General features: G+C 44.0%; 1 protein-coding gene across 1 annotated transcript; it reads right to left on the minus strand.

Annotated features, from left to right (window-relative positions):
- Window positions 1-3143: 3143 nt before the first annotated feature.
- On the minus strand, window positions 3144-6186 carry CUNH3orf80 (chromosome unknown C3orf80 homolog). Its single transcript, XM_070403647.1, has one exon. It carries the CDS (start codon window positions 6184-6186, stop codon window positions 5458-5460), a length of 729 nt encoding a protein of 242 aa, XP_070259748.1. The 3' UTR covers window positions 3144-5457.
- Window positions 6187-24209: the final 18023 nt, after the last annotated feature.

Genomic DNA, 24209 nt, shown 5'->3' on the forward strand with positions numbered 1-24209 from the left:
GTTTGGAAGTTGACTGTAGTGGACTTGAAGAAATGTTTGATTCAATGAACAAAAATAAGGATGGATCAGGAGATCTCAGTCAGGAAAATTCCTCTTGTAATACTTGTGAATATGAATCCAAAACAAGTTCTCCTGAAACTGAAGATGTGTGGCCAAAGAATTTGCAAGATAGAGTTGGTCAAAGAAAAAGACCTACCCTAAAAAACAAAAAAAAATTTTCAAGAATCTAAACATTCATCTAGTCAAACAGATAACGTGCAAAGATAAATGTAAAGAAATTGGAGCTTGCCCTAACCAGTTTGGCTCAGTGGATAGAGCATCGGCCTTCGGATTTAAGGGTTCCAAGATTGATTCCAGTCAAGGTCATATGCCCGGGTTGTGGGAGTGCAGTGTGGGGTGTGCAGGAGGCAGCCGATCAATTATTCCCTCTCATCATTGATGTTTCCATCTCTCTCTCCCTTTTCCTTCCTCTTTGAAATCAATAAAAAGATAATCTTTAAAAAGTAAGGAAGGAAGGAAGGAAGGAAGGAAGGAAGGAAGGAAGGAAGGAAGGAAGGAAGGAAGGAAGGAAGGAAAGAGAAGAGAAGAGAAGAGAAGAGAAGAGAAGAGAAGAGAAGAGAAGAGAAGAGAAGAGAAGAGAAGAGAAGAGAAGAGAAGAAAAGAAAAGAAGAAAAGAAAAGAGAAGAAAGAGAGAAAGAGAGAGAAAGAGGGAGGGAGGGAAGGAAAGAAGGAAGGAAAGGAAGGAAGGAAGGAAGGAAGGAAGGAAGGAAGGAAGGAAGGGAGGAAGGAAGGAGAGAAAAGAATTTTGTAAAGAGCTTCTAAGAAAAAAAACTCGGAAGCTAGAGCTGTGAAACAAAAGACAGAAACTGTTACCTCGGTGAAGAAGTAAAACTGGTATAAGTCTACAGGAATCTGATAGCTTGGCTCGTTCAACAGGAGCTGTGCACATGGAAAAAGGTGACAAACCAATAAAGAGTTTGCAAGAAAAAAAGTTAAATCTACAACTGAAGAGAAGATATTTTAAGACCCAGGAAAATAAAATTAATTTTGATCTGGTAAAATCTTTGGTCAATGCAGAAGCGGAAATTCACACAGACCAATATAAAATAGGAGTAAACCCAGACATTTCTAATATTTTTGTCTGATGAAACAAATATAGCCAACAGAGCAGCAGAAAATAAAACTATTGCCAGTTTCTCAGATAAATCGGGTTGTGGGCTTGATCCCCAGTGTGGGGTGTGCAGGAGGCAGCCAATTGATGATTCTCTGTCATCATTGATGTTTCTATCTCCCTCACCCTCTCCCTTTCCCTTCCTCTCTGATATCAATAAAAATATATTTTTAAAAAGCCAAAAAAGATAATCTAGAAGCAGGAATAAAAGTAATGTTAAGCTAGAGGTGTATTCTAGTCTACCCAGTAAAACAGATACCACATCCAGAGGAAGCTGAAGAGGAACCCACACAGAATATCTATAAGAATGTAAAACCGGAAACCTCCAGAAGTCAGATGCAAATAGAAAACAAAGGAAACACCTTAGAAAAGACTTTTATCCAAAGAACAAACTTTGTGCAAAAGGCCAAGCCAAAACCAGAGTGATATATCACAGCAAAGATTAACTTGGAATTCTAAGAGATGTGTTTCGGAGGAGCTGAAGAGGGAAAATGTGATAATCTTAGGTTTCATGGCAAGCATAAATATCCTTTACAGTATAATTTTTGTCATAAAATAAGTGATTTCTGTAAGTAAAAGAAAATAAATTAAAAGGTTTTATAGCTAAAGTATATTCAAAGTATTGGTTTTAATTGACATTTGATTTTGGCAAAATTAAAAAAAAAAAAAAAAGGTCAGGTATAAACTTGCCAGTATTCTATTGCTGATTGGTTGTCTGCAACTTAGACTTTTGGAGAGATGATGGTTAGTGCTGGGTTGCTCAAAGTAAAACAGCTCATTGCTGTTTCTCTTAATCTGGAAATCCAAATTGATTGTGATTTGTGAGATTTTTACAGAAGTCAATTCGGAATATTGTATAAATCTGAACACCATACTCGTGTTTGTAACATATCAGGTTTAGCTCTGAATTGTTTATTAATTCCACTTGAGAGAAACCATATACATGTATTGGACAACATTAAGGTATTGCCTTTTAAACTGTTGAGGCCATTTCCTTAATATTCCCTTCGGCCTTTACAATTGAATCTTGTTTTCCTTATATAGCACATCTCATGCCATTTGGCACAATTGCCAATGAATGCCATTTTCCATGGTTGAAGCACACCCACATTTGCAGAATGCGGCAATTAATGGCTTCTTAAAACTATCCTTCTATCTCAAGATGACATTTTCCCCTTGGTTATGATATTGAATGCCAATAACAAATTGCTTTGAAGCAACTGGTGATATTATGTGATTTAGAAAATCAATCATGTTCTCTTACATTCCAGACGGACTCTTACCATATCCAGGACATTATTTCCCTTCTCATGAGCAGTCAGTGGAAATAAAATACGCTTGAAATGTTTTCGTCTGTGAATTACTTTGATAGTTGAAAGCCAGGAGTTAAGGCTTAGTTAATACTGGAGAACTGATACTCTCAGGTGGTTTTGGTTGAAATGTGTACATATGTAGCAAGCAGCCTTGCAAAAATTATCAGTCACAGACTTTCCTCCACAGTAACACACACACACTCTCTCTCTCTGTCTCTCTGTCTGTCTCTCTGTCTCTCTGTCTCTCTCTCTCTCTCTCTCTCTCTCTCTCTCTCTCTCTCACACACACACACACACACACACACACACGAGAATAAAGAGAATAACTAGTTTCTACAGTGGTAACTATTTTCTGCATTTCTGTCTTCTACTGGTTCTATGTAATAAATAACTTCCAGGCAAAATCTGTAAAACTGAACACCCAGATACTGACCTTAGCACTTTAAAAATGTTTCTATCCAGGTATTCTAGCACTGTGAACACATACATTCTGTATTAACATGATATATTACATATGTGTGTATTACCATGAGACATTTTCAAAATACACTAATAACAGTTCTTGAGATTTTTTTTCCCTACAAAATTATGCCTGAACAAATTGTGTCTGGTAAATCAATGAAATGCAAAATCAAACAAACCAGAAAACCCCCACAAAGTGGAGTCGAACTCATTTTTATTCAACTGAGGGATGTGAATAAAAGCTTGTGTGATGTACAGGGAAAAAAACAAATGGAAAACTTGTAATTTTAAAAATCAGGAGAACATTACATGATTGGTATTACATTATAGACATTCTGAATTTTTTAGGGAAAGAAACGTTCCATAGTTCATATAGAGAAATATACTTGATCCAGATTATAAGTGTGTTTTTAATAAAGTTTTGCTGTAAAGTTCAAGATGTTAGTAGCAACAACATATAGGATATACTTTATATGCTGATACTTGGATGCTTATGTTGACATTTCAGATATGGGTGAATTTTAAGAAGTGTATAAAACAGTGTACTGTCAAAGGATAAATCATTTAAAAGAATATGGCAACTTTCCAGTTTGATTGGTGGGTAGTATGGATAGTCACATGTAGCTAAAATTTATACTGTGTGAGAAACATAAATATATAACATGATTTCATTAAATCATGTACCATTCTCAATTGATATTGTCTCAGCTCCTGATGCTTTTGCCAATTCCCAGCTTAAAACTGCTTTTAAATGACAAAGATACACATTTCATATTTTAATACAACACCATATAGTCACACATCTGATAAAATTTGAGAAAGATTTTAATGTTTTTCTGTTTTAATACACTTCAGAGGATATTAAGGACAGGGTCATTAGCTTTTGAAAGTTTAGAGTAAACCATCTGCTTTTAAAACAATTTAGATATTTTAAGATTTTGCAGGATTGCCAGACTTTTCAATCCTAAGAACAACGTTTGTTTCTAGGTACACGTGTGAGGTCCATGTATGTAATCTTTCTTAATGTCAATACTCATCCTCCCTCAAGCAGAGAAACCTCTTTTGTTTTCCTTCTTTCCTGTTCATGATAATCATGAGCACTAGTAATTATATGGCATACCAGATGTGTATTGTACATAGACAATATGTATATGTACATTAACATAACGCATTTTAATATCTTACCATTTGCTTAAAGGACATTTTATAGAATGGTAGAACTGATACAATGACACTTTTGTTTTCCTTAAGAAAGGCTGAATGAATCCTTCTGTAGTACATTACTGCACAAAATGACTCTAAACAAAAGTTACAAGTCACAATAAGTTCTTATATTTTGTATCATGTTGTGGGATGTATTCCAAATGGAAAACGGAGGGGAAAGTGCATGGCATCGTGCTTCATGGCATGGCATATATGTATCACATAACTATGTAGTAAATGATACAATGAAGACTTAGACTACATATAGTTATTATAAAAGTTATATATTATGCCACAGTACTAAAAATAAAATTTATTCTTCTCAAATAGTGAAAATAAGATATCCTTCATGTTGTCACATGTTTCCTCATTCGATCATGCCTCCTTTCCCCCCCGTTGTAAATGAAATAATATCCAAAGTTTTATTAAACAATAATGAGAGGGTGGGCAATTTCTGGACCATTAAGGCCTATAAAAGATGATAAAACAATGCTCTTGTCATTAATTGCAGAAATACCACCCTGACACGTTCAATACATGGTAAAAATATAAAAATAAAAGACAAATATAAATATATTCTCAGTTACTGAAAAATCAAAGTCCAACTGTACTTTCTTACAGATAATGGTCTTGTATATACGCAATTCCTGTATCTTGAATTAGGTACAGCAACTAACAGGAGATCACAGGTTATTCCCCCACCAAACTGTGAGCCATCAGCTGTGACTATGCTTGGCCGGGAAGACACGCAAGGGGTTGGGGGTTCTTCTCAAGGGAGGCATTGGGTCACACCCTGCGTGCTCTTTCCCAGCTGCGGTCTCCAGTCTAGGCTCGCCCCATACCCCTCCTCGCCCTCCACCCATCCCGGGAGACCGTGACCTGTCCTGGAGAGGGACAGGAGTGGAACTTCGTCCCTTCCCCCTCATCCCTAATGGATGCTGCCCTTCTCCGGGCGGACGCGCTAAAGGGCTCACGTGTTCTCTGATTCGGGAAGCAGGCACTTAGGAGGGAACACAATCCGAAGGCGGGGACCATCCTTCGAAGTTGCGCTCTGGCCTGGTCCGCAGCTCTTGCCCCGCCGCGCGCGCCTAACGTTTCCTTGAACCGAACGAAACGTAGGGAAACTTAAGATCGAGAGGGAGAGTGTGACCCCCATCCGGTCGCCTGGCGATTAGGCGATTGGCCCGGGGTGGCCGGCGAGGTCTGCGGCAGTTGTTGGCGGCCACGCTCATCCCGGCCGTGCGTCCCACCCGCAGCCCCCAGCCCAGCTCGGTCCTCGTGGTCCTCGAGCGGCCCCGTCCCGGGCGCTCAGATGAGCGGGAAGCGGCCCTCGGCGCCGTCGTGCTCCCCGGTGCCGCCACTTCGCGGGCGGCCGAGCACCGACACGGGTAGCACCACCTCCCCGGGGCTGAGCTGCTGCAGCCGCATGGACTCCTCGTAGGTGGGCAGGTACTTGACCTCCTCGTAGCTGGGCAGCTGCAGGAAGGCGGGCGAGACTAAGCGCAGCTCGTGCTCGGAGGCGCAGGAGGGGACCAGGAACCCGCCGCCTCCCCGGCCCCGACCGCCGCCGCCACTGTCCAGCAGCGAGTCCTGGGAGCCGGCGGCGGCCTCATCCCGCAGCAGCGCGGGCGAGTCGTCGTCGTCGGGCGGCCCCGCGGCTCCCGGCGGCCCGGCGCCCCCGGGCGGCCCCGGCCGCGCCTGCCCTCGCGGGTACCTGCGGGGGCTGGGGCAGATGATGCGCTGCAGAAAGTAGCCGATGGCGAAGAGGACGAGCAGGATGAGCAGCCCGGAGAGCTTGCGCACGAACCAGCCCACGTTGTCGAGGAAGGCGTGCAGCGGCAGCTTGCAGCAGCGCACGGCCGTGGCGTTGGCCGCGTCGCAGCAGCGCTCCCGCTCGCCGCACGCCAGCTCCGCGCAGCCCCCGCCGCCCCGAGAGGGCGCCACCAGCGCCAGCGCCAGCAGCAGCAGCAGCGGCAGCAGCGGTGGCGGCGCCGGCGCCACCGACGGGCCCTCGGCCATGACCCCAGGTCCCCACATGGCCGGCGCAGACGGTCGCTAAGGTCCGGGACTGGGGTTTGGGGAAGCCGTCCGTCCGCGCACCCGCCGGCCCCTCCCCGGGCGCTCTGCTCGGGCCCCGCGCCGCTCCCGCGCCTCGGCTCCCTGCGGCCGGAGAGTCCTCACTTGGCCACGCTGGGGCGGAAGGAGGAGCCCGAGGCGCGCCGGGGCTGCGGGAGGCGGCCGCTCCTCGCCGCCCGGGCCGCTTCCTGAGCTTCTGCCCTTAAACCCGCGCGCCCAGCCGCGGGGGCCAGGCGCCGGGCGTCCGGAGCCGCCCAAGATGGCAGAAGCCGGCCGCGCGGGGCCGCTGCGGGCATCCTGGCCCGGCCCGCTGCGCTCTCCCGAGTCCTCGCGGCCGCCCTCGGGGGCTGGAAGGGTTAACACTCCGCGCTCAGCCCCGGAGCGCCCCGATCTTGATTAATTCAGCCGTCGCGCCCTCCCCTCCAGACGGGCGGGGGCGCTTCCTCGCGTAGGTGTCTCAGTTTTAAGTGATTGGATTTCCCCAGGAATGTTATTTAAATTGACTTGCGACTGGGATTCGCTTACCCATCCTTTTTTTTTTTTTTTTTGGTGATCTTTCTGATTAAAAATGGATGATGGCCATTAATGACGAGCGCGGCCCAGCAGCCGTCCCAGAGCTTGGGGGGCAGGGGTGGGGGCCCCCCCGGATGGTTCTGCTTTCAGGCAGGTCCAAGGGGCAGGGTAGTTGGCACCCCCGGGAGACCTGAACTGATCAAAGAATTCCCGGGAGAGGCTCGGGCCACAGGCACCTCGGAAGTTTCCCCAGAGGGGCAGGGGGAGTCCTCTGCCTAGGTGACCCGAGTGGGGCGAGGAGAGGAGAGGGGGCGCCTATTTCCCCATCGGCTCTTCCAACAACCCCACCCCAACCTCCCACCCCCCTGCTGCGCCGGAGACACAGAGCAGGGATTTGGTCTGGGGTAGAAGGAGGCCTCTCTTCCCGCGTAAATAACACCTCTGTGAAATATCAAAGGGGAGTTGTAAGTGGTTGGCAACGTTCCTGAACATTGATCGGCGTCTAAAGGGTCTTTTTCAAGGTTATTCTTATCTGCAAAGCTTGCCTTTAAAAGGAGCGTCTGTGCTCCCGCTGAGCACGTGGGGGCAGAGTACCTTCCCTTGAGCCTCCACTCCCTGCGGCAGCCCCTCAGTGCCCCAGGCAGGAAGGACAGTGAGACGGGCACATCTGCTGGGTGGTGGCCTTACGCAGCCCCTCAGAGCCACACCGCGGAGAAACAGGAGTTTGCCCTGTTATTAAGGCAGACTGAGACAATCATCTTCGTAGGATTAGAATTTATTCGTTCCTCCAACCCCCTTAAGTACTAGGACCCTTGTAGAGAAACCAAACAGGAAATTCCACAGTCGCTGAGAGAGAAAAAAGTAAAAAAGCAAAGGAAAAATATAGACACAAGATTCAACTGTAGGTCGGATAAAAGTAAAGATTTCCCTTTGAGAAAGTCACACTGTATCTCCCTAATAATCTTAGGGACCAAGCTTTCGGGGTGGTGGTTTGGCTCGGCTGAAGGGAAGCATTTAAAATATTTCTGCTGTTGGGAACCTGATTCTGCCTCACAGTCCAAAACAATCCGTTCTCCTCATGGAGAATCTCCTAAGTGTCTCAGACAAGATAACTTCATGGGAAGCTCAGCCAATAGCACCGGTCCTTTCTCAGCTGCCCAAAGCCACCGCATTTCTCTGTGCCTGGTCTGTTTCTCTGTAGGGAGACTAGACTTTTTGTGTAATGCCTGATCAGCTAGGGTTTTCAAACTGGTAAGATAATGGGATGGAAATGATTCATTTTACAACAATGGAAATTGTGTTATTCTTTCATTCACCCATCCTTTTGCCAAATTTACACTAAACAGTTTCTATTCATGGGGTAAATACAGGTTTGCACTCCCAGCTGCTACTAAATGGAGTCAAGGAGAGCTTCCAGAGAGAGAGGCAAAGGGTACTTTCCTCTCTGATCCTGACTTGTTCTTACTTTCCCAAAGGAAAAAGAAAGTTAATGAGTTTCAAACAATCCCAAGGACGAAGGCAGTTCATAGCCTGAGATGGGCTTTAAGTATAAAGTTGAAAATATATAAATACCACTTTAGGGTTTTTTTTTTTATATATATAGAGTCAGAAACATCGATGAGAGAGAAACATCGACCAGCTGCCTCCTGCACACCTCCCACTGGGGATGTGCCTGCAACCAAGGTACATGCCCTTGACCGGAATCGAACGTGGGACCTTTCAGTCCGCAGGCTGATGCTCTATCCACTGAGCCAAACCGGTCTTGGCCCACTTTAGGTTTTTATTATCTGACCCTTTAGGGTTTCTGCTAGTAGTAGTGGGAACAATGACAAAATAAAGGAGGAGTTGCATGGTTGATGATAGGTAGGAAAACGTGCCCTACTTACTGTTATTTTGAAATTACTACGGAGCATTTAAACGGCTTCATTTCTGTCTGCTTTAAGGATTAGAATTTGTTTGTAGGATATTAGGACACAGGACAACACAGATCTTATAGAAAATAAAAGCTTGGCAGAGTTATATAAAAACAGAGAAAAGGATGAGCTCTTCAAAAGAAGTATGGAAAGGATTTTTATTTGATTTTTTTTTTCTTTCCAAATTGATAGCTCCAAAGCATCATCCATTACGGGCCCACTACAGAAACTGGCGCCTCTTTATTTCTTCTCTGATCTCTCAGTCTCACTTAATTCACTTTTATTTGTAATGTAACTTATTGTGTATAATCTTTTGAAGGAAGGAAAAGAAACCTTATAGCTTTAAAAGCCCCAGAAAGACATGATCTTCATTACTCAGCGTTCTTATTCTTTATATTTGTTTAATGCATGAATGGGGTACACTTAGCTCCCAGAAAGTCATAAATTCAAGCTGCTTAGTAAGGAGGATGGAATTTAATTATATGTTCCATAGAATAATTGAAAGATAAGGAAGATCACAATGTAAAAATAAAAAGAAACTTTTTTTTTTTAAATACTTGGCACCAAATAGTGCTTTAAATACGTGTGTGCAAGAGAAAAACAGATGGGAGTTGGGGACTGACTTTTATCCAAAAAGCATGGTGTCTTGGAGTATAGCTCAGTAAAAATGAGAAACATTCACTGCTTTGTCTTGCTATAGTGCTTGAATAATCTTTTTTGAAAATTTTATCTTCCTCCCTTATTTACACTCATATGAATGAATGCCTAATGAGCCAGCCTTTTCAACTTTTTAGAACAGAAGAAAGTAAATAGAATGTAACAAAACTGGCTGCTGTTTTACCTGTGCTTCTGGGAGCTGAGAGCTTTAGAAAGACTGAGAGACCCCATCATGCAACTTTCTGTTGTACGGCATCATACCTGGTCCAGAGGGAATTTCTCTCTGAAGTCCCCTGACTGTGAACTCGTGCCTTCAAGCCTGGGAAGCAGAGTTATATAAAAACAGAGAAAAGCCTGGGATTATTGTTTTATATAAAAACAGAGAAAAGCCTGGGATTATTGTTTTAATAAAAATGATTACTGATATTAGCCAGCTTCGTTATAGCCAATGAAAGCATTCATATTAAAAGAGGAAGGATGCCATTCAATACTTGTGCTAGAGATTCCCAAGATCACCGCCAGGTCTGCCCTTTTCGTGTCCCTTCTTCAAAATGTCTAAACAAGGGCACTTGGGACCTTGTAAACAAACTAGTCCATGAGAACCATCTAGTCCATGAGAACCCCTAATTCGGGGTGTGCAGCATATCCCCTTACTACTAATTTGGTGTTAAAGTTGATCTACCAACTTCCTCATGTTAGGTTTCCTTTCATTTGCAATGTGTCCTCCCTGAGCAACAATAAATTTAGGGTGTTATTGTGACTAGCATATATTTGCATAAATGTGCCTACCCAGAAATGATTTGATCTGAAATCATCTTTTTAAAGTTCTTTTCAGATCGGATTTCTTCCCTCACTCATTGAATAAATATTTAACAAAGGCCCAATGGTGCGGAGCATTCTGCTCTCTTCTGGGGATACTATGAAACCAAACTGTTCCCTGTACTCAGGGGACACTAATCAGTCATGTTAATGACTCACTAATTCCTAACAATGATCAATGATTATAAAGAAGGGCAGGGTTGCCCAGCTGGCGTGGTTCAGTGGTTGAGTGTCGACCTATGAACCAGGAGATCATGGTTCAAATCCCGGTCAGGGCATATGCCCAGGTTGCGGGCTCCATCCCCAGTGTGGAGTGTGCAGGAGGCAGCCAATCAATGATTCTCTCTCATCCTTGATATTTCTATCTCTCTAGCCCTCACCCTTCCTCTCTGAAATCAACAAAAATCTATTTAAAAGAAGAAGAAGGAGTGCAAGGTCTTCTGCGTTTTTACACTGGGTATGATTTGTACAGCGGAGAGATGGGGTGTCAGCTGGAAAGACCTCCCTGAGAAAGTGCTCCTTGAGAAAGGACAAGGTGAAGAGGAAGGCTCCAGGCAGAGGAAACCTCATGGAACAAGTCCCTGGGGTGGGAAGGCCCTTCATGTGACATCTCTTATGTTTGGGGCAAAACCTGTGTCATTTCTTCCTCAACCATTGAGACTCTCTCCTAGGTGAGCCTTAAGTAGAGTCAAGCCACCCCTGCTGTTCTATTTTAAACCAAACCTGGTTCTCTGCAGGGCTCTGTCACAGGCTGTGGTCATAATTACCTCTGCGTTTGCTGAATTTCCCCTTGGAGGCCAGGAACCTGTCGACGCTTCCTGTCTCTCCATCTCCACACCCCTTCCTTGCAGTGGAGCTTGATTTTCTTTCAATTTTATGAGTTGGCAGCTTGGTGACCAAAGGCTTCTTCAAGCCACCTGCTTGAACTAGAGAAAAGTCAACGTGAGATGGTTTGTGTCTTTTGTTCAAATTAGGCACAAAAGGAAGCACCGTAGGACTCTTTCTCCCACGCTTGAAGTTAGAAACTAAAGGTTGAGTACTCTCAGGCCCATGTTATTTTCGCAGTCTAATAAAATGCAGACATTACTTTATGAACATAATATATACATTTGTATTTGGACTCTCAGCGTTGCACAACACTTCCCCATCCATTGTCTTGTTTTCTCCTTCCTGCATTCCTGCGAGATGAGTTGAAGTTATTATCATCCCTTTCTCCAGCTGCGAAGAGGTTAAAACACCCGAATCATGGAGCAAATTGGTGGCAGCACTGAAACAGGAATCCAACCGAGGCTTGTGGGCCTGCGTCTGGCTAACAAGGGTGGGCACGCACCTCACTTGCTCACTGACGGGCTGGGCCCAAGGGATCCTGTGGAGGGGGCACTTGTCTTCGCCTCTGACAATGTCTGATGCATTAAGAGGCCAATTATAAGCAAAATGTCTGAGACTTGAGCTGGACTCTGTTCTAGACCATGAATATGAGATTTTTTTCTGAGGAAATAAAGCTCATATTTCTGTTGCTTTGTAGCCACTGTCGGTAACCCATTAATAATGGTTTAGGTAATAATGTGTCGGGCCAACTATTTTTGTATGCATTTCTGCAAACAAAAAAATAAATTTCCCTCCTTTGTTACATTCCATTCTTTATACACGAACTAAGCCATCTAATGCTCAGCAATATTCTAAAGGTATATGCTTGGAGAAATAAGGATATATTAGGTTCTGAAAAAAATGAATATACAATATTATTTATCAGTGACTTCTATATTTGTGTTGCTTTGTAACAAGTTATCAGTTTATTCCTCCTGGAAAACTTTCTCTTTTTTTTCCTGCAGATATGAAAACCAAACCATATACATTATGAGACACATTTAGTGAGGCCAAGAAGATCTGAAATGAGGATTTCAGTTATATCAGCTGAATTAATTTTTTTCTCACTCACGCTTTTTAAATGGTCAGATTGTTGTCGTTAGAATGTATTTATTTGTCAGTAGGCTCCCATTGGCAGAAAAATCATATAGCATGAAATTATTTCATAAGGTGAAATAATTCTATAAGGTGAAACATTTTTACACGCCATTATTTAAACTTGAAACTAGTAATGTACTCTTTCCCTCCCTTTCGTTACAAGGGAAATTGATTGTTAATATCTTGCTCTGAGTGTTCCCTGTGAACCGGGTGGAGTGTGAGGAGCCCGTGCTTGCTCAGCATCTTGCCCATGACTTTATAGTCAAGGGCAGCTGTGACTCAGAGCTGGCCATTAGTCCCGGAGCAGGGCTATGGTCCTTCTACCCAGCATCCTACTTTTTTTTTTTTAATCCTCACCCGAGGATATTTTTCCATTGATTTTTAGAGAGAGAGGAAGAGAGAGGGAAAGACAGAGAGAAATCTCGATGTGAGAGAAACACATCGATTGGTTGCCTCCTGCATGAGCCCCGACCAGGGCCCGGTTGGTGAGGAGCCTGCAACCCAGGTAAGTGTCCTTGACCGGAATCGAACCCGAGAACCTTTGGTCCACAGGTTCAAAGGGTTTGGCTCTATCCACTCAGCCAAACTGGCTAGGTCTACCTAGCATCCTAATTTAACATTTAATGACATGGAATAACTGTCTTCCAAGACACTTGCCTTAAAAGATTGTGAATATATGCAAAGCCCATAGACACAGACCACAATGTGGTGATGACCAGAGGGAAGGGGGCCTGGTGGCTGGGTGGAAGTGGGCAAAGGGAGGTGGGGGGGGGGGGGGCGTAGCGGGGGGGGGTGGGGACATCTGTAATAACAATAAAAATAAAGTAAAAAAATAAAATTATTTCTAAAGTTAAAAAAAGGAGATTGTGAATCTAGCCCAAATGTCCAAAATTTCCCTTAACTATTTTCATTGTGGATTTATTAACTGTGAATTTTAAAAGGGTCTTTCAGGTACAATCATAACATTCCTTTTCATCTTTAGTCTCCACTCCTTTCTCCCTGCACCTCTGCTTCAGTAAAGGACTATCTGATACAGCTACCAACCCCCTGATTTAGAGAGTTTTTCCCTCCCCTCCCCTCCCCTCCTGTCCTCTCCCTTCCCCTCTACTCTTCCCTTCCCTTCCCTTCCCTTCCCTTCCCTTCCCTTCCCTTCCCTTCCCTTCCCTTTCATCGTTATTGGTCAAAACCACATAAGACACAACTTCAATGTCACCTCCTTTCCAAAATCTCATGCATCCCCAAGTCCACCTTCCCAGATAGAAGTCATCTCTTCCCCTCTTCTTGGAATGCCCTTCACACCGTCTCCCATTTGTGGCGACGCTCATTTTCTCCCTCCTATTTCAGGTGGTTACGTTTATGTCTTAATCAGGGTTTTTGGAAATGAGCTCATGGCAGAGGCTTTGTGTCTGTGCTTCTGCAAAGCAGTGGTTCCCATCATTCTGTGTGCGGGCCCCCTTTTGACGACTTGGGGAGGCTCACTGGCAGGGTTCCCCTGGACACATGTTACACCCCCCACCCGCTGCTGTGTGGTTATTTGAACGCAGCTCCTCCCTGCCTGCCTGGGCTCTGTAAGAAACTCACAAGGCAAAGTTCTCCCCTCTCCTGCCAGCGTGCCATCCTCTGTCATCCCCGCTCGCTGTTGGTCAATCTTCCTCCTGCAGCCGTGAGCCCAGGACCCACTCCGGTCATGTCCCCTGGGACAGGCCTCACCATTCCCGAGTGGGGCTCAGCTGGGACGACAGGAGCTGCTCAGGGCTGGGAGCGCACCATGAAGAGCTTGCAGGACTCCAGGACGCCATGGCCACCCGGTGCAGGGACCTCTGCCTCGGCAGCGTGTATGTGGTAAGTGCTGTGTGCACTTTTATGGCACTAACTTACCCAAGTTTCCGACTCTGTTTCTATTTTCAACATGTCCTCTTCTCTTGAGTAAGAATTCCACGGTTTTGCAGAATGAGGCATTTTATCTATGTATTCTTTTTTCAAGTATAAAGAGAACTTCCTCCTCGTTATAGTGACCAAGAATTTAGAGAGCAAGCCTTTATTTAGCTGGTGATTTGCTTCCTGAGGCGCATTTGCTCCAGCTACTGGAAGACAGAATTTCCTCATTTATACTAGGAGTACTTGGGCATTTTTTGTTTTACTTTTTAAGCTTCATATATATAGACTAGAGGCCCGGTGCACGAAATTTGTGCAAGGGGGTGTGTCTTTCAGCCCAGCATGCACCGTCTCCATTCAGGGGATGATCCTTGCAGGATCGGGCCTCAGCTGGCAGTTGGACATCCCTCTCATAATCCCAGGACCACTGACTCCTAACTGCTCACCTGCCTGATCGTCCCTAACGACTCAGCCAGCCCGCCTGGTTGCCCCTAACTGCCCTTCCCTGCCGGCCTTGTCACCCCTAACTGCCCTCCCTCCCCTGCAGGCCTGGTCGCCCCTAACTACTCTCCCCTGCCAGCCTGGTTGCCCCTAACCGCCTCTGCCTCGGCCCCTGCCACCATGGCTTTGTTCAGAAGGATGTCCGGAAGGATGTCCAGTCTAATTAGCATATTACCCTTTTATTAGTATAGATATATATATTTCAGAGAGGAAGGGAGAGGGAGAGAGGGATAAAAACATCAATGATGAGAGAGAATCTTTGATCAGCTGCTTCCTGCAGGCCCCCACACTGAATTGAGCCCACAACCCTGGCATGTGCCCTTGACCAGAATCAAACCTGGGACCCTTCAGTCCACAGGCTGATGCTCTATCCACTGAGACAAACTGGCTAGGACAGTGCTTTTGTTTTTAGATCATTCTTCAACCTTTACAGCTCTGCCCTGGATCACAGGACAGCTGATCCTAGGTGGTGCATTTCCCTGTTCTCAGGATTTTGGCTGGGTTCAGCAATGGGGGAGTGGTCTGCAGTGGGTAACCCAGCTGCCAGGCTCCCATAAGAACACTTCCCCCTTCCCACTGTTGCTAATCTCCAGACTGCTTTCCCATCACCTGGGGGTTCTTAGCTCTTCCTGTGTACTCAGTTCCTTGTATTTAATTTAATTCTCTTTGTTTTAAATACTCAGAATGGTTTGTTTTTCTGGTTGGACGTTGACACATTGCCCCTGAAACACCTTCTCCAGCTCTAGGGGTACAAAGATAGCACATTATCTGAGTCCTCAACTTCTACAGATTGAAGGAAGCAGTGTTCCCCGCTCTGTTGCCTAAGACTAGGCCCATTTCTCCCACCCATCCACGTGGAAAAGTTGGCTTCGATGGCCAGTGACAGCAAACAGCGTTAGTGCTGCCCTATGAGCATGGGTACACTCTCTGGGTCTGCATTTCTTCACCTGTAAAATGAAGGGTATAATAACACCTACCTCATAGAATTGTTGTATTAAATGAATATATACATATAAAGTACGGACAGCAGCACTGCTTGGCATAGTGTGAGTTCTGTATGTGTTAGCCATGATTATTCAACCCCAAAGAGTGCATTATCTTTTCTTGCCTGTTAGTTTGATTCTGAAAATGGTAAGGTACAAAGCTAATTTGTTTTGGGGTTTTCATGACTTGATTAGATTTGTAACTTGTCTTCCTGAATCAGCCAATGACAAATGGAACCCATTAACTTTGTAGAATTTAATATTTGGCCCTGAGCTTTGTCACTGGCAATGCTATCGAAATTAGTCCCATAAATTTGTTACTGCCTTTGGAAAATGGTTATAAGCATTTTGTCTCTTATGAAGTTCTCCCTTTTGAATGATTTCTTTTATAATTCAGTAAAAAAAAAATAATAAAAGCCTTGTTTTCCTTATGAACCTGTTATAGTTTTGTTTTGTTTTGTGTTTTTTAATTACAGTAAGTATGTAAATGATCATAAATCCCTTTTTTGCTTTAGTTGCCGGGGAGCTCACAACTAAAGTTAAAGTTAATTATAATGTTTGTGCCAGTGCCCCCCTCCCCCATTTATGTTTCTTCTTTAATATGGCCTTGGTTTTCTAATTCAATTTATTTGTTTACATTTCTTTTCATATTTTCCCATTTATAATAGTAAGTTATAGCATAGTCTTTGTGGAATAAGATGTGACATACATAAATAATACTAAATTTTGTAGGGATTTTTAGAGTATGTTGTGAATTTTCCATCATGTTATTCTGCATCATCAAATGTTTTTAGAAATTAATCTCAAGGTAAAAATTATAGTCTTAGGTAGCTCTATTTCTCAGCATGAACTGTCTTGGGAAGTTGAAGTGGTTTCAGTCATCTTTATTTCAGACTCAATTATAATAACTTTTACCAAAGTCTGATAAAGCATGAATTCTATGAGATGTTATTGTTGTTTGGAAAAAGATGTTGTGGTCAACTGTTTAGGAAATGCTCAGTTACAGAAATTTCCACTGCCATTTTTTTCTTAACTGAAACTCTAGTTAATACTTTGGGGAACTAGGGTTCTCCAATATTGTTGAGTTTTCCATAGACTGGGTCTTGTCTATATAATGTAGGCAAGTGCCACTTTTTCCAAAAATCTGAAAAGGGCTGTTCACCATCAATTAAAAGCATTCCTTAGAATCAAGGAATCTTGAAGATTTCTTAATTTAAAAAAATTCATCTTATGTAATAATAAAAGCAAATTCTTTGAAAGTAGATGCACATTTTTTTGTGCTGGGCCCGCACTGTTTTTGCTTAGACGCAGCGGTTCTCAACCTGTGGGTCGCGACCCCTGAAAATACATCCTGCAAATCAGATATTTACATTCTGATTCATAACAGTAGCAGAATTACAGTTATGAAGTAGCAACGAAAATAATTTTATGGTTGGGGGTCACCACAACATGAGGAACTATATTAAAGGGTCACAGCATTAGGAAGGTTGAGAACCACTGGCTTAGAGTTTACTAGTCTGAACAGAAATATACAATCAATGACCATGTCACTAATGTGACATTTAAGCTGTTCAATATCATGGAGGCACAATTAGTTTTAGACACAGATTAAAAATGAATCTAGCCCTAGCTGGTTTGGCTCAGTGGATAGAGTATTGGCCTGCAGACTGAAGGGTCCCAGGTTCAATTCTGGTCAAGGGCACATGCCTAGGTTGCAGGCTCGATCCCCAGTAGGGGGCGTATAGGAGGCAGCCGATCAATGATTCTCTCTCATCATTAATGTTTCTGTCTCCTTTCCTCTCTGAAATCAATAAAAATATATTTTTTAAAAAATGAATCTAAGAATAAAGTTAAAGGGATCAAGTTGTGAATATAAGAATTTTTTAATGACATGCTTAGAAAACTAAAGTAATCACTTTTGAGTGCTTTTCCATATATAAACCTCAAACATGAGGCATAATTTTATTAAGATTGACAAGCCTAATCTATAATTAAAGCAGTTCAGAAAGACATTTAACAGTGATTTACTTTTTCCTAAATCTGAACAAAATGGATACTGCTATTTGAAGCATCAAATACTGCAGCATTCTGGCTGCCTGACTTTGTTTGGTTCCAGAGAGTACAGTGTGCCGGCCACAGAATTCTAGCTTGCACTGTTCATGTGGACATTTATTCCCGAGAGCTGACATCCTCTTCCAGCACAGTTTTCCTGTAACAACCAGAATCATACAGCTAGCATTTGCTTTATGCTCAACATTTTCAAAATGCTTACACATATGCTATTCTGTTTGTTGTAACAAGATGGACCAGGAAAGTATTAGACAGGACAGTTCTGCTGGGTGGTTAGAAATCCAAGCCAGGGAGTCAGATAGACAGGGGTTTAGTTCTGTGACCTTGGGTAGGTCACCCAAGGGCTCCAGACCTGTTTGCTCCTCTATAAAATGGGAGTAATAATAGAATATAATTTATCAGATTATGTGAAGATTAAATAAAATCATCCAAAGTGCTTGATGCTTTGTAAATGCTCAATGGATACATTATTTTAGAGACTGTAGAGGAAAATGGGACCAAAGAACAGTGGCTTGTTCAAGGTTGCAGAAAAAGTTATCCTCATTCAAGGATATTTTTTCCATTGATTTTTTAAAGAGAGAGTGGAAGAGAGAGGGAAAGACAGAGAGAAACATTGATGTGAGAGAAACACATAGATTGGTTGCCTCCTGCATGCACCCTGACCAGGAACCTGCAACCGAGGTAGGTGCCCTTGATGGGAATCAAACCCTGGACCCTTCGGTCCATAAGCCGACACTCTAGCCATTGAGCCAAACTGGCTAGGGCGAAGATATATATATATATATATTTTTTTTTTTAACCAGCAAAGTTTATTTAGAAAGTCACAGAACTTTGATCTTTTATTTCCAGGAGGGAAACCATAAAGAGCCCTGTGTGTGTGTGTGGGGCGGGGGCGGGGGGGGGGGGGGAGTAGGGGGGGAGCGCGCTGCCTGCCTGGTAGTGCCCTGCTGACCCAGTTGAACAAGGCCCCTGCATGTGACCTACCACAGCGTCAGCAGAGAGGGTGTGTGGGGTGGTCAAAAGTGCACAAGTTTTATTTTTCTTTTAATGTTTACTATTTTTTTTTTTTTTTTTTTTTAGTATTTTATTGATTTTTTTACAGAGAGGAAGGGAGAGGGATAGAGTTAGAAACATCGATGAGAGAGAAACATCGATCAGCGGCCTCTTGCACACCCCCTACTGGGGATGTGCCCACAACCAGTACATGCCCTTGTCTGGAATCGAACCTGGGACCCTTCAGTCCGTAGGCTGACGTTCTATCCACTGAGCCAAACCAATTAGGGCAAAAAGTGCACACGTTTTAGAATTAGGCAGATACAGGTTCAAATCCAGTGCTGCCACTTATTTGCTCTGCAGAATTGGGATGACGATTCCTCTCCTCAGAATGTTGTGAGGAGAGTGAGGCGCGGCCCAAACGCGGTAAACGCTCAGTAATGCTGGTCATTGCTGAGAAGCCACGTGGGATCAGGGGGCCTCGGCACCAATCCGGACAGCACAGCGTTTGGAATGGCCCAGTTCACACCCAATAGGGTGGAGACTTAGGCTCCTTGTATTTTATTTTTTTCTACCCAGATACAAAGTAAGAGACAGAAAGGCTTTCTCATCCCATTATTTTTTTTTACAACCTTGTTTATAAACTTTATCTGCATAATCCAAAATAAAATATTAAAGCTCCTTAATAGGCTCTCAGAAGTAACATTTTGGCAAGCTCTTCTGAGTGTGTTTACTGCATCTTGGGTTTGTAGTTACAGTAAGTCAATATGTAATTTTAGATAGTATTTGGAGTTTACGCTTCAATATTAGATGCTCGAAAGAACATCAGAGAGCCCTAGCTGGTTTGGCTCAGTGGCTAGAGGGTTGGCCTGTGGGCCAAAGGGTCCTGGGTTCGATTCCAGTCAAGGGCACATAGCTTGGTTGCAGGCTCTTCCTGGGCCTGCAGGAGGCAACCAATCAATGTGTTTCTCTCACATGGATGTTTCTCCTGTCTTTCCCTCTCTTTTCCATTTTCCCTAAAAATCAAATGGAAAAATATCCTCGGGTGAGGATTAACAAAACAAAACAAACAAAAGAACACCAGAGAATGGAATGCAGTAGTCCCCTTATCTGCAGGGGATACATCCCAAGACCCCCAGTAGATGCCTGAAACCACAGATGTGCTGAACCCTATACATACTATGATTTTGCCTGTACCTACACACCTTTGATAAAGTTCAATTTGTAATTAGGTACAGTAAGAGATTAACAATAACAACTAATAAAAACAGGACAGTTGTAACAAAATACCGTAATAAAAGTTATACGAATGTGGTCTCTCAGCAAACAAGCATAGCTTTCTTTTTCCTCTTCACAATTTCATGGATAGATGATTTGATATTAGCAACCTCAGGGTACAATTTTTTTCTCTCCTCATTAAGTTGACAACTTTCACCTTTTTACTTAAAGGAAGCACTTTCCGGCTCCTCTTTGTCTTATCTGAAGTGCCAGCACCACTACTCTGGGGCTTTGAGGTCATTATTAAGTAAAATAAGGGTTACCTGAGCAGGGCGCTGGCACTGGAGACGGCAACAGCGGATCTGATAACTGAGATGGCCACAAAGCAGCTAACAGCGTGGCCATGCGAGACAGAGGGATGACTCACGTCCTGGGCAGTGCCTTGCGGGAGTGCTGAGCCTTCAGAGGGGGCGCTAACGGTGACGCTGAATTAGGGGAAATGGCAGCTGTGAGGTGTTGGGAAGCCTGGGAACCTTGCTTCTCGATCCCACCTCTGCCACCGAGGACTCTGACACTCTTGGTTTCCATTTCTGTGAAATGAGAGAGCTGGGTTTGGTCTGTGGCTCTTCGCTTCTTTGGAGCCATGGTCCCCTTGGGACTCTCTGGATGCTAGGCCACCTCTCCCCGGAAAGAGGCACCTGAGCAGATGCACCCCCGAGTCCACAGGCAAGCCCGGGAGTAGACGGTGTCTCCGAGTCATTCTAGCCCCGATGTCTGAACATTCTGAGATTCTGTGAAATCAGTGGAAAGGAAAAGTCCGGTACTTCAGTTCTGGGAAGGGAATTAAGAAGTTTACCATCCTTCACGACTCTGTGGCTGCTTGTCGCATGCTGCAAAGAATTAAATTAATTACATTAATTTAATGTAATTAATCTAGGTAATTAAATAACCCTGATTTGGTCTCGGGGTGGAGAAATGAGCAATTTCATTCTCAGCCTGTAGATTGGAAAAAAGGCTGAGAGTTCATACTTGATTTATGAAGAAAAGGAAAAGTTTTACTTTTCTTTTTAAAGTTTTCATTCTGTATTTTTGACGATGTTAGAACAGGAAGCAGCCAATCAGAACTCTGGAGCTATTTGGTAGTAATTATCCTTCATCTGCTAATTTCTAAGCAGGAGGAAAAAAAAGTGATTAAAATGAGTTTCTGCACAGCTGTTGATTAGGCATAATGGCAAAGTAATCACCATAAAGTTAATAATCAGAGCAGAGCTAACATTTAGAAAGTTATTGTTTAGTAACTAGAAGGCTCTAAATGCCAAAAAAACAACATCCAACTAACTAGAAAATCCTACCCCCAAAACATACCTTTTTGTCTGCCATTCCACATCAACTAAACAGAGAAAACTAAAAGCGGTTAATTACATCTGTTTTGAGGTCAACTTTCAACAGCTCAAACCTCTGTGATAAACAAACCACAGTATTGAAAGCTTTTTGGAAAAATCAATGAATAAACAGCTTTGCTATTAGGAAAAGCTGCAACACATTTAGCAACACATCAGTAAATCCTAAACAAGCCTTGCACTTGGATTAGCTCAAACGCCGCCGGGGTAGCCTGCCCTCCTTGCCTCCTAATACGCATTCCCATTCCGATGGGGCAGGTGTGCCTGTGGCCTGGTGATGCTGCAATTGGACACTCACATAGACCCCCGCCGGGGAGCTTTGTAATTGTACAGCTCCCACTGGGAAACAGAGATTCGTGAGCTCACAAACGGGACAGCTCGGAATCTCAAATCTTGGCGATGATAACAAGGAGCTATTTAGGATGCTGGATCGCAGAATCGCTGTTTTTCTTACATTTCATCATCCAGAAGTCTGCAGTTGGTGGCATTAATGGAAAACTGGGCTCCTGTGGCGGGACTCCAAACATTGGAAGAGCAAACGGGCTTCTTGGCCCGTCTTTCTCTGCGATCCTGATGGAAGACCCCTGGACGAGGTCGGTTAGGATTCTAACCACAACCTGCTGCAAATCACAAGCAGAAGAAGAATGTATCCTAGGGAGGCTTGCTGAGATGCCCCTGGTAGAGAACATGGTGGCTCAAGGGCATATATGTTTGAGGCCTCAACATCCTTTATTGTTTTCTTTCTACGTTTGCCTTTTCTTAGTTCTTTTTCTTTTTATACATTTAAATTCCTTAGAATTCTCTCCCGCCACCCTGGGCGAAAGCCCTGGATTTCCTCTACCAAACGAGCAGCATATTTCCCATGATATCACTCTAGGCAAAATGTCTCAGCATAATATTTTTTTTCTTTCAAAATAAATGTGCACTTTTCAAAAGCCACGGAGCCTCATACTCTGGCCAACCACTGCTTTGAGACCATCCAGATGCTCTGACATGCAATTTTATATTTTAATAGAAGGAGGCTGAGTATGGGTTGCAAAATTATCTACCCTCTTTCCCCTCATAAAAACATGAAAACGCATTCATCTTAATTTCTCAGTAAATAGCAGCCTTCTCATGTGGGTGAACTTCCCACATGTTAAAGTTAGTGCTTTGCAAACGCATTCATTCCCCTTCAAGGCCACATCTCAGAGCTATGAGTGCTGGTCACTCCCCCAGGAGAAGAGGCACGGTCGAATATTTGAAACTTGTGTTGAGAATTAGGAGCTGTCTAGATTTTCCTCCTGGGATCATTTTGAGGGAAAAGAGTAAGATGTAGAAGCTCTGACTGTGAGCAGCACAAACAAAGGTGAAAAGCTGATGAAAATTATGGTGGGCACTGAGTTAGCATGGGATAGGCCTGGGGCTCTCTTGGTCAACAATATTGATCAGTATTTTTCCTCAATTCTACACATGTGTGAGCCTCTTAGTCTTCTCTGGGTTACAGTCGAAGCCAATCACCATGGTTCCCCAGGGTCAGGTGGTCTTCAGGCCCTTCCCCATTCTGGGTTCCAAAAAGATAGTGCACAACTTCTACTTACCCCCTCTTTGGAGGTGGCTCTACTTCCCCGCCTGGTGAGACATTCCCAGCAGTGTGCCACAAGGTATTCCTGGAGAATGGTATGGGGTCTAACAAAGGAAAAGGTTCACACCCCATTCCCCCAGAGTTTCTTCCCAACCTCCTGCACTCCTACCCTCATATGTTAGGACATTTCCTTAATGTGATTGTGTTGAATGGACAGAGGTTGACTAAAATAAGCTACAATAATTTTGGGACGTTAAGATTTCTTTTACTACTATAAGTCTTTTTTTTTTTTTAAGGAAGGTTGTTTTGTGTTTGTTTTTAAAAAATATATTTTTATTGATTTCAGTGAGGAAGGGAGAGGGAGAAGGAAATAGAAACATCAATGATGAGAGAGAATCATTGATCAGCTGCCTCCTGCATGCCCCACATGGGGATCCAGCCCACAACCCGGCCATGTGCCCTGACCAGAAATTAAACCCTGACTTCCTGGTTCATAGATCGATGCTCAACCACTGAGCCACGCTGGCTGGGCACTGCTATCTATAATAAAAGCATAATATGCTATTTAGGCCAGACAGCCAAACAACGGAATGACCATCCAGAGGACCTTCTGGACGAAGCCGGGGCTGTGAGGGCTGAGGCAGCCACCGGGGCTGTGAGGGCCGAACCCCTTGCACGAATTTTGGGCATTGAGCCTCTAGTAAGTCTTATAAAGGCCCTGGAAGCTTTGCCATTGGATGTCCAGAGACCTCAGAACTATCTACTACATCTGCTTCTCTCTGTCACAATATTTCAGGATCTGGATGGCCTCATTTTTATTTCACTGAGTTTTCCAAATTTCACCTGTAGCTCTGCCTCTTCTTTCCTGCCGTCATCAGCAAAAGAGTAGGAATAGGTGATGCTGAGGTACAGCAGGAAAATTGCAGGACTTACTTTCATCTGGTATGAGAAAATTACTCCATGCCTATTCTCGGTCTGCTATTAGCAATTAAGACCTCATAACCTAAGCCAAGGAGTTCAAGGCCAATCATTATACCAGTCATCAAAAGACTGCCCCAGACCAGGGACAAGACTGGCCCATGGAGGAAAAAAGAAAAAGAGGAAGAGAGTCATGGTTGGTTCAGACCTGCTCCTCTTTCTCACCCTTCTCTACCCTTACCGCTACTGTTATTCTCAGCTGGGGATCTGACTTTCTACTTTATTAGAAAAAGGGAAGCCTAACTTATAAATCTACTAACAGAGGCCTGTCTTCTCTCCCTTTTCAGTGGGGAGGTGCCCCCTCTCCTCTCAAAGGTCAACCCTCCACTCATGCCCTGACTCAGATTCCCTTTCACCTTCTCAAGGACCTTGTCTCTTTGTTTCTCATCTCTCCCTCTCTTGAATCTTCAACCTCTCCCTCTTTACTAGATTACCGCCATCAGCAGACAGACATGTCCTATGGAGAGCGGCTACAGCGTTTGGACAGGTTCAAGCCTCGGACTAATGAGAGGGCACGGTCCTCTTGTGGCAAAGC

This window comes from Myotis yumanensis, unplaced genomic scaffold (assembly GCF_028538775.1).
Source record: "Myotis yumanensis isolate MYYU_CA2020_CCGP unplaced genomic scaffold, mMyoYum1.0.hap1 SCAF_2, whole genome shotgun sequence".
Classification (NCBI taxonomy): Eukaryota; Metazoa; Chordata; class Mammalia; order Chiroptera; family Vespertilionidae; genus Myotis; species Myotis yumanensis.

Coding starts and splice junctions, on each gene's coding strand:
- CUNH3orf80 (XM_070403647.1), bottom strand. CDS start 6,186: ATGTGGGGACCTGGGGTCATGGCCGAGGGCCCGTCGGTGGCGCCGGCG.